At 57.1% G+C, this 14167-nt stretch overlaps 1 protein-coding gene across 1 annotated transcript; it reads right to left on the bottom strand.

The window, feature by feature from the left end:
* Window positions 1–1242: 1242 nt before the first annotated feature.
* On the bottom strand, window positions 1243–10878 carry NXPH4 (neurexophilin 4). Its single transcript, XM_090275625.1, has 2 exons — window positions 10680–10878; window positions 1243–2785 (listed from the first exon to the last, which is right to left on the bottom strand). Exons 1-2 carry the CDS (start codon window positions 10734–10736, stop codon window positions 1922–1924), a joined length of 921 nt encoding a protein of 306 aa, XP_090131751.1. The 5' UTR covers window positions 10737–10878; the 3' UTR covers window positions 1243–1921.
* Window positions 10879–14167: the final 3289 nt, after the last annotated feature.

Below are 14167 nucleotides of genomic sequence, written 5' to 3'. Positions count from 1 at the left end.
ATTTTATTATTGCTTTACAAGTGAGGAAACTAAGGCCCAGATGGGTTAACTAGCTAATTCCAACCATTCCCACTTGACTCTCATACCAGGCCTCAGGAGTTTCCCATGAGCTCTAACCTCCTTCCCTCCCACTCTTCCCTCCAGTGTTCTCAGGCCTTTCCAGCAATAAGCCTGGTGTTAGGAGTCCACTGGGTTCTTCTCCTTCCTCCAATTTCTTACCCAGAACCACTTCCCACTTCTCTCCTTTCAGTGGATCCTGTTACTCATCCACCCATCCATCAGATATTTATTTTCCCCTTACCGACTTTTCATTCCCAGGCATGTCTGAGTCACACACACCTTTGACTTAGTTTCCCGCTGAAGCCAATGGGAGATCCCCTGAAGAACACTGCTCTCTCTTGACCCAGGACTAAAGACGAAGGAAGATTGGAGACAAGGCGTCGTTCCTTATGGCAGCTTGTGTGTACCTCCCTCCCTAGACCCGGTCGGGGGGGGGGGGCGGCAGAGCCTGAGAACCGCTAATGAAGCCGCAGCCAATTAACGCCCCGGCCAGGGTTGGGGGCGGATAAAATTAGCAGCCACGGTTGCAGGAGTGAGCTGGAGGAGCAGGTGGGGAGGGTGGGCAGCTGGCTGAAGGGGGCCTTGTTTTCAGGAGGCTTGCAGCGGCGACGAAGCCCCGCTTTCCAAACTCTCTCTTGTCCCTTCCCCCATCCCCTCGTCTCTGGCCTCACTCCCTCTCTCCCTCATCCCTCTGCAAACTCAGCGCCCACGAAATTAGGAAGAAAAAGGAAGATCGATGACTCCAGATGCCGCAAACACCGTTCCCCCTCCCCCACCCGCCGCCAGCCCCGCGGAGCTTAGCAGGTTGTCAGCGCTCTGCTTGTGATGTCCCTGCATCTCCTTGAATGGGAACTCGAGGCCTTTATACCTCCTCCCCCAAATCGTCCCAAATAGCCGGCTGATTGTCCCCTCTCAAATTTAATTTAATCCCCATCCTATCTACTGCAGTTTCACTCTGCCCACCTTTGGGAGGAAAATCCACACCTCTGGAAGGACTCCTGTCCCAAGGGTCGTCCTCATCTCTATCTGATCTGGTCTTGGAGGACCTCCAATGTGCTAGCTCCATCAATATTTGCCTCTGTTTCCCCACGAGCCACCGGATGAGGAGGACCTAGCCAGGTCTCTGCCAGACATAAAAATCCACCTATCCTCCCCCTTTCCTTACAAAGGTCTCACACAGGATTGTATTGGATTTCATTTTATTTTTTTGTTCCCTTTCCCGTCTGTTTTGGAGTAGAAAAAAAATACCACTGAGAGGAAGCAGCCAGAAAGGGGCAGGTGGAGCAGGACTGCAAGGACTGGAGGAAGGCAGGCAGAGGGCAGGGGCCAGAGTCATAGCCTACGCCCTGGAGACTACTTCCACTACCCTAAATGGGGGTTTCGGGAAAGAGGGACAGGCGTGTGGCAGGCAGTAGGAAATGGGGATAGGCCACAGCGTACACATCTTTACAGTCTTTACATGGGGACAGGGTGGAGCAGGAGAACAAGAGCCTGGGATTAAGAAAGTCAGGGCAGGATGAGGGTGTCAGGCCAGGCGTTATTAAAGCTGCGGGCAAAGGGAGTGTCCAGTCCAACGCCAGGGGCATAAAGGGGACCCAGTGTGGACGTAAGGGACGCTGGACCTCCTATTCTGGGGCTGCGCTCTTGTTCCTCCACTTTGGAGTGTGCCTGAGGGGGCCTCAGAGGCACTCCCCATAAGGAAAAGGGGACCCATGCCAGGTGATAGTCCCCGGAGGGCTGTTCCTCTCCACCCCCAGAATTGAAGGGTGCCACAGGACTTTCGGGGCACAGGGAGGAGAGTCTCATTTAGGGAGGCCGGGATTTGGCGGGAAGCTCAGGGCTGGGGCGAGTGCGCAGTGCACTATCCAAAGTAGGGGTGCTCACTCTGGAAGTTATAGTCTGGGCACACCTTCTGAACCAGTTTGTAGTCAAAACTGAGGAAGGAGACGAAGATGCAGATGACTTTGAAGGGCTTGGCACAGAGCCAGGCGGCCTGACTCTGCGTGTGCTCGGTGAAGCACACCTGCGACGGGTCGTACAGGCACGGGCGGTGCTTGCGTGCGCGGTTTGTCTTCTCATACTCCACGTGACAATTGAAAGCGCGTGACTCTTTGGCCCCTGGCACTCCCAGCGCGCCTCCAAGTGGGCCCGCCAGAGCGCCCCCAAGGGTGCCTCCTAACCCTGGCCCTGCAGCCGCTAGCCCCAGCGGGGGCCCCAGCCCAGGGAGGACCCCTTCCAAGGCCAGCGTAGACTGCAGAGGGTGGGGGGCGTGGCTCGGCAGCCATAGGCCCCCGAACTCGACACGTTTTGAGGGCGGCACGATACTAACACTGAGGTTTCCCAAGCTGGACGAATTGTGGCGGAAGTACACGCTGAAAGTCCCATTCACGTGATCCACGATCTTGCCGGTCACCAGCAGTGAGAACTTGAGGGTATGCACCCGGAAGTAGAAGTCCCCCCAGCCGAAGATCTTTTTGGCACGGGCCGCTTTAATAGACGGCTTTCTCTTCGTGCGCTGCACAGGTAGCGCCCCCGCGGCCCCCACCCGGGACAGTGCCCCGGTGTGGTTAGCCGGCCAGGCCCAGCTCCAGGCGCGCGCTGTGCCCAGGCCGTCGGAAGACTTCGTTGCCTGGAGCCGTTGGCCAGGGGCGCCCCCTTCGGCCGCAGCGGGGGACAGCTCCAAGTACTGTTGCCTTCCGGACTCCGGTATCTGGGCACTGACGGCCTGTGGGAGAAGAAAGAGGAAGAAAAACGGACCCTAGGGTTGTCCCTGGGCACCACACCAGGGCTTTACCCAAGCCAGTCCCTTTGCACAGCCACTAGGAGACCCAATGGAATCGGTCAGTCCTCAGCGAATGGTTCCGGGGGTGTGCATCAGAGTAGACCTGCAGCCCTTTCAAGCCAAGTCACTTCACCTATCTAGGCCTCACATTTTTTTACATTTTACAGATGCGCTGTAAAATGACACTGAGAATCCTTATGTTCTTCCAGATCTCCAATGCAGCTGAGAAAGCCCGTGCCAATGTGGGTTTGCACAGGGGGACTGGCACTCGGTCTCCTCCAGCCTGGAGCCTGGCTGGTTCAGAGAAGCAATTTTTCAATCTTTTTCACATCATGGCACTCATAAACTAATTACTAAAATTCTGTGGCACACCGAAAAAATACTTCTGTTCTTTTGCCAATCCGATTCAAAAAAAAATTGATATAGTTTTGATTCATTCACACCTGACGGCTATTGTGTTGGCTGCTGTCATTTCTTTATTTGACAACCTATGGGAAAAGAGCTCAATGCCCTTGACTAAATAGTAAGGTAGCGCATGTTGTAAAAATTCTTGGACACACCAGTGTGCTTCGGCCCATGGGTTGAAAATCACTGGTTCAGAGTAATGGGCCAAGGAGGAGTTTGACTCAGGCAAGTGAGGCCATGACCCCTGTCAACATCCAGCATCAAGAAAGAGGTGAAGACCTCCAGATGGCCCTGCGGAGACTACAGCCCCCACCAAGGCCTCATCCTCTACTCCCTTGTGGGGAAGAGTGTGGGAAATCGGTAGAGCTGAGGAGAGCAGTGGAGAGTCTGGGAGCTGTGGGTTAAGGCTTGGGGGACACAGGGTACTCCTCCTCGCCTCCAGTGGTCCTGCTTTGTGGAGGAGGCCGCCTGGTGGTTCTTCCCTGGGCTCAGAGGCGAGGCAGCAGGAGGAGCCGCCCTAGTTCCCCCCACCCGTCTCCTTGCGTCTCAGGTGGCTGCAATCTGGAAGACAGAGCGGGCGCGGGCGCGAGTACAAGATAGATAGAGAGGCGGGAGCAGCGGGGCCAGGCCCAGGCCATCAATTATCTGGGGGTGGGGGTGTAGGGGTGGCCGGGAGTGAGACAGTCGGTCAGAGCTAGAGGAAGAAATATGGAGATGCCGCTCCAGCAAGGGAACTGGGAGGGAGGGAAGCTGTGCTTGTCAGAGTGTGTCAGTCAGGCTGTGCTAGCTGTGGCAGTTAGGGTGGCCCTTACCGCCTGCGGGTTCATACTGGGGGGAGGGAGTACTGAATGTGTCAGTTTGGGGTGGTTGTGATTCTGTTAGCCCAGGATGGTTATATTGTGTGTGTCTGTCTACCTGGAGAGACTGTGTGTGTAGCTATGGTGATGGGTATATGTCTGCCTGGGGTGGCTGTGCATGGTGGTTATGTGTGTGGCCCTGGTGACTGCATGTACATGTGTGTCTGTATGCCCATGTCTATCAGTCTGTGGAGGATGTGTGTATATGTGTGTCTGCGTGCTTGTGGTGGCTCAATGTCTGTTGTGTCAGTCTGTGATAGCCATGTGTGTGTGCCTGGATTGTGTGTGTACCTGGATTGGCTGTGTGTGTTAATCTGAGTGAGGCTGTGTATCAGCTTGTGGTAGTTGCATCTGTGTGACTGGTATTAGTTGTATGCCAGGCTGGCTGTGTGTGATTCTCTGGGTGTGTCACTTTTCCTGTGTGAGTTTCTATCATGCTATGTCCATGTGTCAAGCTCCTTCTAAAGGGTATGTGTCAGTATACCCACAAGGATAGAACAAATGCTCTCTCAGTGTGTTTCCCCTAGCAGGGTGGTGCATGTGTGTGAGCTGTATATGAATGGTCCCTGGTGTTTGAGCTCGGGGTAGGTAAAGAGGCCTGACAGCACGGGTGTCCCCCTCCACATTGTACATACCCATGTGTATACACCATGTGTCCACGGGGACAGGAATGGCAGAATCAAGCTGCTGGGCTAGAATCTCCACCGCCTGGTCCCCATCCCTGCAGCGCTGCGATCCTGGGTTATTAATGCAGCCGCCACCGGATCGTCATACATATTTATCGCCCCCCTCATTCCTCCTCCCGTCCATACCTTCTCCCAGCTCAGGTGAGGGGTGTGGGGGCTGCAAGAGTGATTGACTCAGACAGACATGCTTGAGTCGGCAGCTAACACCCTGAGGGCAGGCCTGAGAGGGAGTGTGTGAAGCTACAAGGAAAAGTGGAGGGGTGGGGCTTGGGGGGCACTTGAACTCTGACACCTAACCTCCTCACCCTTTTGGGCCCAACCACTGCATTTTCCAGGGATTTCCATCAGTCCTTGAAGCATGCTGCTACAAACCCCGAATGCCTCTGAGCCAACCCCACCCCCAGCACTCCCCAGCAGCTCCCAAAATCTCGCACCCTGCCTAGGAACTGTGGAGGGCTGGTTCCATCTAGTAACTCCTCCCATGCAGGCGCTGGGACAGGGCAGCAGGTTTGACTGGGCAGTGGGGGTGCCAGGAGCCAGGGGGGTTCTGTCTGTGCTTCTCTGGTCCTGACAAATCTCTGGACTTTGGGCACCTGCACCCCCACCAGCCCATCAGAGACAGCTAAGATAAAAGGAAAGAGTTGGGGGGCAGCCAAAGCAACCTTGCAGCGGGGTGGGAGCTCGGACAGAGAGGGGCAAGAGTCTGCGAGGAAACGAGCCGAGAAATGGGAACATGGAATAAAATAAAATAAAATCCTCCCTCTGGCTTCCTTGCTCGCCCGCTCCCTCTCCCTCTCTTGCTCTCCCTCTTTCACTGTTTTTCCAACATCTCTCCCTGACTCTCCTCTCAGTCTCATTTTCTGTCTCTCAGTCTCTTCCTCACTCTGTCTCTAATTTTCCTTTTATGATTCTATTTTTCTCCCTGTTTCTGTCTCTAACTGTGGTTCTTTTCCTCTATGCTTTGGATTGTCTGTCTCTCTGTAGCTGTGGATGGGGGTGGAAGTAAGGGGAAAACAGGGTGACAAGGGAGCCCCTCTTTGCCCAGAATACGTGGTACTGTTCCCCACCCCCCACCTTCTAGGGCTAACATGCGAGCAGGGTGTTGTCCGAGGAGGGGTCCTTCTTGATCCAGAGCTGGTTTAATTAAGCTAATTGAGTGCGGTGACATTTGCAGAGGGGAGAGGCTAGCCAGGCTGTTGGCTGCGGGGGTGGGGGTGTTGGAGGTGCTCAGTGGCAGACAGGGATGAGGGGTGGGTGGGGGGTGTGCTTCACCAGGCGCCTCCAGGCCCATGCAGGGTGGGAGCAGAACCAGGAGTGCTTTACCCCCAGGGCAGTGAGCCCACGCACTGGAGGGGAGTTGAGGCTGCCTCTTGCTGCTGAACAAACTCTGCTGGGGGTGTGTGTGTGCTGTTTTGAGATGGGACCGCTGGGAATGGGTGGAGGATCAGACTTTCAGCCCCCCAGCCGCATTGCAGGGTGCACCTCCCCAGGGCCTCCAGACTGGTTGGTAGCTTCTCTCCTGCTGTGTGGGTCAGGCAGGGTTATTTAAGATTCCTACAGGGGAGGGGACAGCACCCTGTGGTCAGGGAAGGAACAGCGCTCTGGCCTGGGTTAGGGACAAGGAGGGAAGAGTGTCCTGAGCCCTTGCACCTAGAAATAGGTGGGGGCACTGCAGTCAGGGGAGGGTGGAGTAGCTGGGGTCTGGCTGGGAATGAGGGATGGAGATAGGAGTGAAGACAGAAGTGGGGTGGACGGGACAGGCTGGGGTAAGGAGTGGCACAGAACTGGAGGGGGATTGGGAGTGTTGACCTGGAAGCACAGGTATTGGGTACAGAGATGAGGATGGAACAAGGGTAGGGACAGGGATGAAGAAGAGATCAGAAATGGTGGACAGGCAATGGGCAGAGACAGGGATGCTGATGGGGTAAGGACCAGGGGAAGGAAGAGAGGGGACAGAGTGGGATGAGAACCACAATGAGGGTGGGGGGGGGGGGACAGGGTTGGTGGATGAGGGATTGGCATTGGGGACAGGCAGGAATGAGAAAGGGATAGAGGCTGGGTGATGGGGATGGGATGCCGGGTGGGAACAGAAATGGGAGGTTGGGAATGGTTATTGAGCAGCAACAGGGATATTGAGGGATACAGAAACCCAGGGGATGGGGATGAGGAAGGGGAATGTGAATGGGGACTGGAATGAGAAAACCAGGGTAAGTAAGGGAGTGGACAAAAGGGACCGACGACAGGAGCCGAGGACAGGTGTGGGAGACAAGTCAGAGGAAAAGGCAGAAGGGAACGATTAGGCTGAGGGGGACAGGCAGGTGGAGGTGCAGATACCTCCCTCCAGACTCTATTATAGTGTGAGGGGGGCAGGGACCACTGGTGGGGCCGACTCTGCCCTTGGGCCGGGTACCAACTCCCCTTCAGCCCCGTCTGCCAGCCTGCTCTCGGCCTGCAGCGCAAGGCTCACCTTTATCTGAATTTTGATTTTATTTTATTTTATTTTATTTCCCTGCTTCCTAGAGCCGGCGCGGTCCCTCCGGGAACAGCGCCCCCCGCCCCCGCCCTGCGCCTCACTTTATTATTGCAATAAATGTGCCTATAAAGGCGCGGGCTCCAGGGCGCGGTGGGGTGGGGGTGGGTGGGAGCCGCGGAGCGGGGATGTAATTTCCCGAAGCCGGAGCTGGAGGGGGAGTGGGCGGGGTGGAGATGGAGGAGGGGTGGGAGAGGGAGAGGGGGGGAGACTCGCCAATTTCCAGCGCTCAAGGCAGCGCTCCCTGCTCTCCACCCCCGCCCCGCAGCTCACTTCCATCCAACGACCCGAAACTCCCCGCTGCGCCCCGAATCGCTTGAGTTCTGGGACCCTCACCCCACTCACCCTGACCTTTCTTTGTTATCTGCCCCCCTCCTGGACCCCACCCATGTGAAGTTGCGGGGCTCTGTCCAAAGTTCCCCAGTCTCCTTGCCAATGACTTCTCTCTGACCCCTGCGATGCCCTCTTCACTTACCTGGTCTCTTTAAATGTTATCTCGCTCCTTCCCAATGATCCCGTAGCTCTCTCTGATTCTAGCGATCCTTTCTCCTTGCTTCTGTCCCTCAATTACCTCACATCTTCTCCAGTCACCCAGTCCTGGATCTCCAGCTTCTCCCTGGCTCCCACCCGCGGACACTCTAGATTTTCTCCAGTGGGTACCTCTCCATACTCACAGGCTTTGGCCCAAGGGACCTGGCACAGTGACTCCCTCTCCTGTGCCCCTAACCCATCTGCGGCCCTGATTACCCCCAAATCCCTACCAACATCTCTGGGCCCTAGCCCAGGCTGCACGTGCCTAAGTGGCCCAGCCAGAGATTAGCTGGGGGGCTAGAGAGGGCTGCAGAGGCAAGAGAAATAAGCTAGACGTGTGGCTGGGTCCAGCTGGCCCTGAGACTCGCTTGTGCCTAATCCTTCCCCAGGCAGGATAGAGCTGGGAGGTCCCACAGGGCCCCACCTCTGCCCTCCCCCACCTAATTAGTAATTAGTGATTAGTGATTAGTAACTATTGATTGCCTGCTGCTTCTCCCAGTAGGCAGATGCTTTGGCAAGGAGTCGGGAAGACAGAGAGGGAGAGAAAGAGTCAGACCCCAGACTGTATTAGAAAGATCCTGAAGAAGACCTGGCCAAGAGGGCAGAGCCCCAGGGTCAATGGAAGCCAGGAGTCCCAGGTCTTGAGAGGAGACAAGGATTCTGCAGCCTGGAGAGAGAAAGAGCTCCTGGCAGAGGGCCAATGAACAGGGTGAGAGAAAGCAGGGCTGTTCTCGTTGACAGTTAGGGTTACCTAAAGAGCTGCCCTGTAAACTGCTCCCCACCAGCCTCTTACCCAGTATCAACCCACTGCCAACACTGGCACTGAGACAGCCCTGACCCCCCACACACACACCACTCATACATGAACACATCCTGAGACTTACAGCCCAATATCCACACTCAAATGCACTAAAAACCACAAACACTCAGATACACAATCACAAACCTTGGAGACTCATACAGACAACACATGGGCCGCAGCACACAAGTACATCTTGGGGTTCACACATGTGCACAAGTCATACTTACGGGTACACACAAGCACACACAGATAGGTACTTGGACACACAAACACTGTTCTACACACACTCCCCATGCACAGTTTATAAATAGCCTCACACCCACAGTCTGTACACACAGGCAAACCCCTTCTCACACACACATAAGCTGGACTACATGGCAGATACACACTCCCCCACTGGGAGACCCACAGTTGCAGCTCTCACACACACTCAGCTAGATCCCCATTGCTCACATCCTCATGCTTACGCTCCCTCAAGTCTACCAGATGTTTCATTCCCCTTCAGGGGGCAAAGGAAATTAAACCAGATCTGTCCACAGGGGAGTTTATGTGATGGGGAGAGTGGAGAGGACAGTGGAAGGAAATAGAAAGGAGGGGGCAGGGAGGACCATTCCTCCTCCCTCTCCCCCAAGCCTTCACGAACAGTGCAAGTGGGCTCTGGGGCATTGCACTCCTCTAAGGGCAAAGCTGGGCAGCAAGTATAAAAGAAGTTCCAGCTGATGAAATCAGTTTTTGTAGAGGGGGCTCCTCAGCCCACCTTCCAGCCCCTCAAGGTCATGGGGCTGGTTTGGGAGAATCAGGGAGTTCAATCACCAGCTTCACTGGGCACTCCCTGTGCTGCTGGAGCAGCTAAGTGTGATTTGGCTGAGCAGGTGTGGGGGGGGTCCAAGTGTTGGGGGCAGAGATACACCCCTTCCAGCCTCTTCAGGGGCTGGGGGTTGGGTGCAGGAAGCAGAGGTTTAGGAAGCCACCTGCCTGCCCCCTGACTAGGTAGGTTACAGGCAGCGTGCAGGGGAGCTGGTTGAACAAGACAGAAGGCCAGGGCCTAGGTCCCCACTGTGGGACACACAGCAGGGCACAGATGGCTTCCCTGTGAAAAAGGCACTTGCACTCAGCCCTTCAAAGCCAGCACCACACACCATACTGGCGTGCACACGCACCCTGGTCCCCAGCACTAGAAACCCAAACCTGGCTGCCCCTGGACACATACGTGTACACAGGTGCACACGCTGCCCCACACACTCTACACCAGCACAAATGAGCATACTGTGTACTCGACTTGAAGTCTCCAAGTCAGGAGGGAGGCAGATCAAGCCTGGGCCCCCTTAGCCTCGGGGTCCTCGTCCAGGATCCTCAGGGAAAGAGTCAGCCTAAGGAGGTGGGGGCATGGAGGGGACGGGAAGAGAGACTCCCCTTCCAGACAGCCCCTACCCCCCCATCAGCCGGCGCCAGAGAGGGGTGTGTCAGTGAGGTTGTGCAGGGGAGACGGTGTCTCCGCGGTAAATGTGATGGGAGACTGTAGCTTAGTTCGGCCGCATCTGTGTGCGTCCGTGTGTGCACACGTGTGTTCGGGCGGTGTATGTTCGGAACACAGTGCCCACCTGGCATGGTAACAAGTACAGAGAAGAGACATGCGAAGGCGCGAGAGGAGCGGTGGAAGGACAGACAGCGAGGGTGTCAAGCGAGGTTGGCGCGGCAAGGCAGCAAGGCTGACACCCCGCTGGCTTGTCTGTCTGTCTCGCACTCCCGCACCGTCTGGCGCACTCGCAGGTCTTGTTTCGTCCCCTCCCCCGCCGCGCCCGGAGCCAGATCCGAGTCGGGCCTCCACCCCTGCCCCTGCCCCTTAGTCAACTTGCGCTGGGAGAGCGCCTGTCCTGGATCGGGGAGTCTGTTGTCTGCGTCCCCCACGCCGCACAAAGTTGGGATGCTTAGGGCTGGGGGCGGGGACGGCTCACGGAGCCCCTTGCACTCTGGAACCTTTGCGTCCCGGACCCCTGTGCTTGCGTTGCAGCCCTGCTGCCCTTACCTTCTTCAGGAGCCACGGGCCAAAGAGCAAGAGAAGCCATTCCGGGAGCAACCGCATCTTCCCAGGCGGCGAGCGGGGCGGGTAGAGTTGGTCCCGGGGACGGCCGTTGCCTGGCGGAGGGAAAGAGGCTCCCGGCCGGCGCGCCCGAGGCGGCTGCGGGAGCGGCGGAGTGGCGGCGAGGCCAGAGGACCGAGCGCTAAGAGCGAGCGCGGCGCTGGGGGCGGGGCGCGGGCGGGGGAGAAAGTTGGGTCGGACTCAGGCGGCGGGCGGGGGCGGGGCTCCGCGGTGCTCCAATCCCGGCCGCGCCCTGCGCGCCCCCTCCCGCCCGGCTTGGGGGGCACCGAAGGTGACTTTCACCCCGACACGCCCCGGACACGCCCCCGGCCCAGGTGCGACTCGGAGAGGGCCGCAGCGCCAGGGACGGAGAACCCGAGAGGCTGGGTCTGTGCACCGACGAGGAGGACAGGGCAGGGCGTGGGGTTCGAGCTTCGGGACTGTGTCCCCAAACGGCCCAGCACGACCAGGGTCCCTCGATGCTGCGGGCCAAAGTGGGTCCCGAGACAAGTGCAGGGTCGAGGCCGAGGTGAAGGCGGGCGGGGCCTCGGGCGGCTGCCGCCGTGCACCGCTGACGGGGATGGATGGGCGCCCCGCGGCTCATTCGGCCGGGAGATGAGAATCATTGATCACGGACGGAAACCCCATCACGTCTGTCAATAGGGCTGACAAACGGCGCCCGGAGCCCGTCCACCCGCCCCCAGGATACCTCCACAGTCTCAGGACGACTCTGCTAGACCGGCCGTTCACCTTTGCCCCTAGACCCCCACCGCTGATCCCCACCGCGCGTGTCCCAGAATGTCCCTGCGTGGGGGTTGGGCAGAAAGTCCCCCTCAGCGCCGCCTTGCCTGGACTATTGGTGCAATATCTATCCCTTGCTTCTCACTGTCCCATCTTTCACCATGAGCTCCTCTCCATCCCTGTCCCCTTCCTCCTCTGTCTCTGTCCTTGTCTCTGTCCCCAGCTCCGTCTCTGTCCCTATCCTCTTGGCTGCTTCTTCGCAGGCTCTCTCCTCCCCCTAGTCTCTCTCTCTCTCTCTCTCTCTCTCTCTCTCTCTCTCTCTCTCTGCCTGTCTCTCCCCCTCTCTCTCCCCCTGCCCAGGGAGTCTTCAGCTGTCAGCTGTTGCTATGCACTGAGGCTGTGGCTGAGGTTGTGGTATGACCGACACCTAGACAGGTAGAGATAGGGACAAGCAGAGATAGGAGCAAGCAGAGACGTAGAGACAAGCACAGAGCTAGAGAGACAGGTGCATACCCTGAGCCGCCAGTACACACACACCCAGGTGTGCACGCAGATGCATTCACAGAGGTGGACCACACCACAGAGGTGAGCACGAAGGCAGAGTGAAACACATTCCTGGAGGGACCAGCACACACTAGAGGCACTGACACACAGATGGACACACTTGGTTTACACACACACACAGGAATGTGCATAGAGGCTGAGAAATGCACAGCTGCACCAAGAGACAAGTATACCCAACCAGATACTCAGAGCCCACCCTGCTTCCTCGCCTTGGCAGAGAGGCAAACACCCAGACAGAGATGGACACACACACACAGGTGTATGCTGGCATTGGCAGTCCGAAAGGCAAACCCAGGCACGTACAGATAGAGGGGTGTGACAGACACACACACAAAGGATCAGGGATGCTGAGAAGATGAGGCAAAGACAGGCAGACAGTAGCCAAGAGGCAGGAACCTGGGTGCAAGGTGGGCGGAGAGGAGAAAGGCAGGAAGGGGCAGGAGTGGCCAGGTCCTAGGCTTCAAGACTCCACCCAGAATCCTGAGCCCGGGTCCCAAGCACATGGGCTGCTGCAGCAGTGGGCACACCCAGGCCTCAGGTGCCCAGGACAGATGCTCATCACTAGGGTCTTGATCTTCTGGAGTCCTGGCCCACACCATCTCTCCTCCTTTTGCTACAATCTCAGGTCACCCCCTTCTCTCTCCAGCTACACACACACACACACACACCACTCCCCCTCCTCCCCTCTGTGTCTTGCCTCTGTCCCTGTATCTCCATCTCTGTATCTCTTGTTTCTGTTTATATCGCCTCTGCCCCGGTTCTGCCCATCTCTTCTCCATCTGTTTTAGGCCCCCCTATCATTCTTGTCAAACAGGGAGTTTTCTAGGACTTCCTCTTGGTAGACCCTCTCCTGGCTGTTCCCGGAGGGCAGAGAGAGGATGCTGACTGAAGGGGTGTGCATTCCAAGCCGCAGCTGGGGGCCCCGGTTGCTTTGCCCAGGATCTTGAGGCGACAGGCAGAGAATCAGTGGCTCCCCGGGGGCGCCAGATGCACGGCTGGCAGAGGGAGAGAGTGAGGGGGTGGGGCTGGTGGTAGTATGGTGGGGGAGCAGACAGGCGCTGGGGGAGGGGGAGGAGCTGGCGGAGGGTGGAGGGGGTGTGGCGGAATAGCCCGAGGGAAGAAAGTGAGAGGCTGGGCTGGGGTCGGTTCGCAGGTGCATAATTAGTGCGTGTTGGGAAGCGGGTTGTGCTGGGCTTCCGGATGAAGAGCGCTGCAGGAGAGCGTGCGCCACCTGGTGGACAGATGGGCGCAGAAGCCTCCCTCTCAACAATTAACAAGGACGCCCCCTTTTATCAGCAGGGTCTCTCAGTCCCGGGGCCTTTGGGGAGAACCGAGGCAGTGGAGGATCTCAAAGCTGGCTTGGAGATGGGATCTCAGGAGTAAGAGGGAAGGGGAGGGCTCTTGTTTCTAGAGGTTCCTGAACTAGGGAGGGAGGGAGAATGTAAGGCAGTGTTCCCCCTTTGGGAACTGGGTAAGGGTTTTTTGCAGCTGCCCTCTCTAAGCTTGTATTTTCTTTTGAGGGGAGAGTGGGGCTGAAACTCTGTCAGTGTAAAGCTGCGTGACCTTCTTCAAGAAGTTCCCCTCTCTCTGGACAGGGGCTGAAGTATACCTGGGGTCCCTAAATTATAGCTGCCCTCTTCTTTCCACCCCTGGGATGTCGAAAATGATTGGTGAACTGGGTCTGTTGGTAGCCATAGAGCCTGGCAGACTGGTTTTCCCTGCTCTCCTTCACTCCAGGGCCCTCCCTTCTCCTGAATCCAGGGTTCTACTCTTGGCATCTGATTAATTAGTCTCCATGAAATGTGAGATGTTAGTGCTTTAAGAACAACATCAGACAGAGATAGCTGTATGGGACTACCCTGAAGGATTAGAAATCCCTTCACAAACCCAGTGTGTTCATTTCTCATGGTTGGATTCCTCACTGTGGGGGATGATTTGGGTAGGGGTGGTGGTGGTGCCCCACAAAAGCGACAACGCAGATTAACAGGTCTTGGGGAGCCAGAGGGAAACAAGATCCAGAGAGGTAAAGTCACCTGCTCAAGGTCACACACCCAGGAGAAGCAGGTCGTTCTTGTCAAGTCCAGTGCTACCCGCTTCTCCTGCCACCTCGAGACCGAGAGGGAGAGAGC

This window comes from Furipterus horrens, unplaced genomic scaffold, assembly GCF_987537825.1.
Source record: "Furipterus horrens unplaced genomic scaffold, mFurHor1.1.pri manual_scaffold_4, whole genome shotgun sequence".
In the NCBI taxonomy this organism is placed as follows: Eukaryota; Metazoa; Chordata; class Mammalia; order Chiroptera; family Furipteridae; genus Furipterus; species Furipterus horrens.
The sequence above is the reverse complement of the archived record's forward strand: the minus strand, read 5'-3'. Positions and strand labels throughout refer to the sequence as shown.

Bases quoted from the DNA above. Each gene is read 5' to 3' on its own strand.
- NXPH4 (XM_090275625.1), bottom strand. From the start codon at position 10,736: ATGCGGTTGCTCCCGGAATGGCTTCTCTTGCTCTTTGGCCCGTGGCTC. The intron at 2,786-10,679 runs GTAAGGGCAGCA...CTTCTCCCACAG, and splicing joins GCCCGTGGCTCCTGAAGAAG to GCCGTCAGTGCCCAGATACC.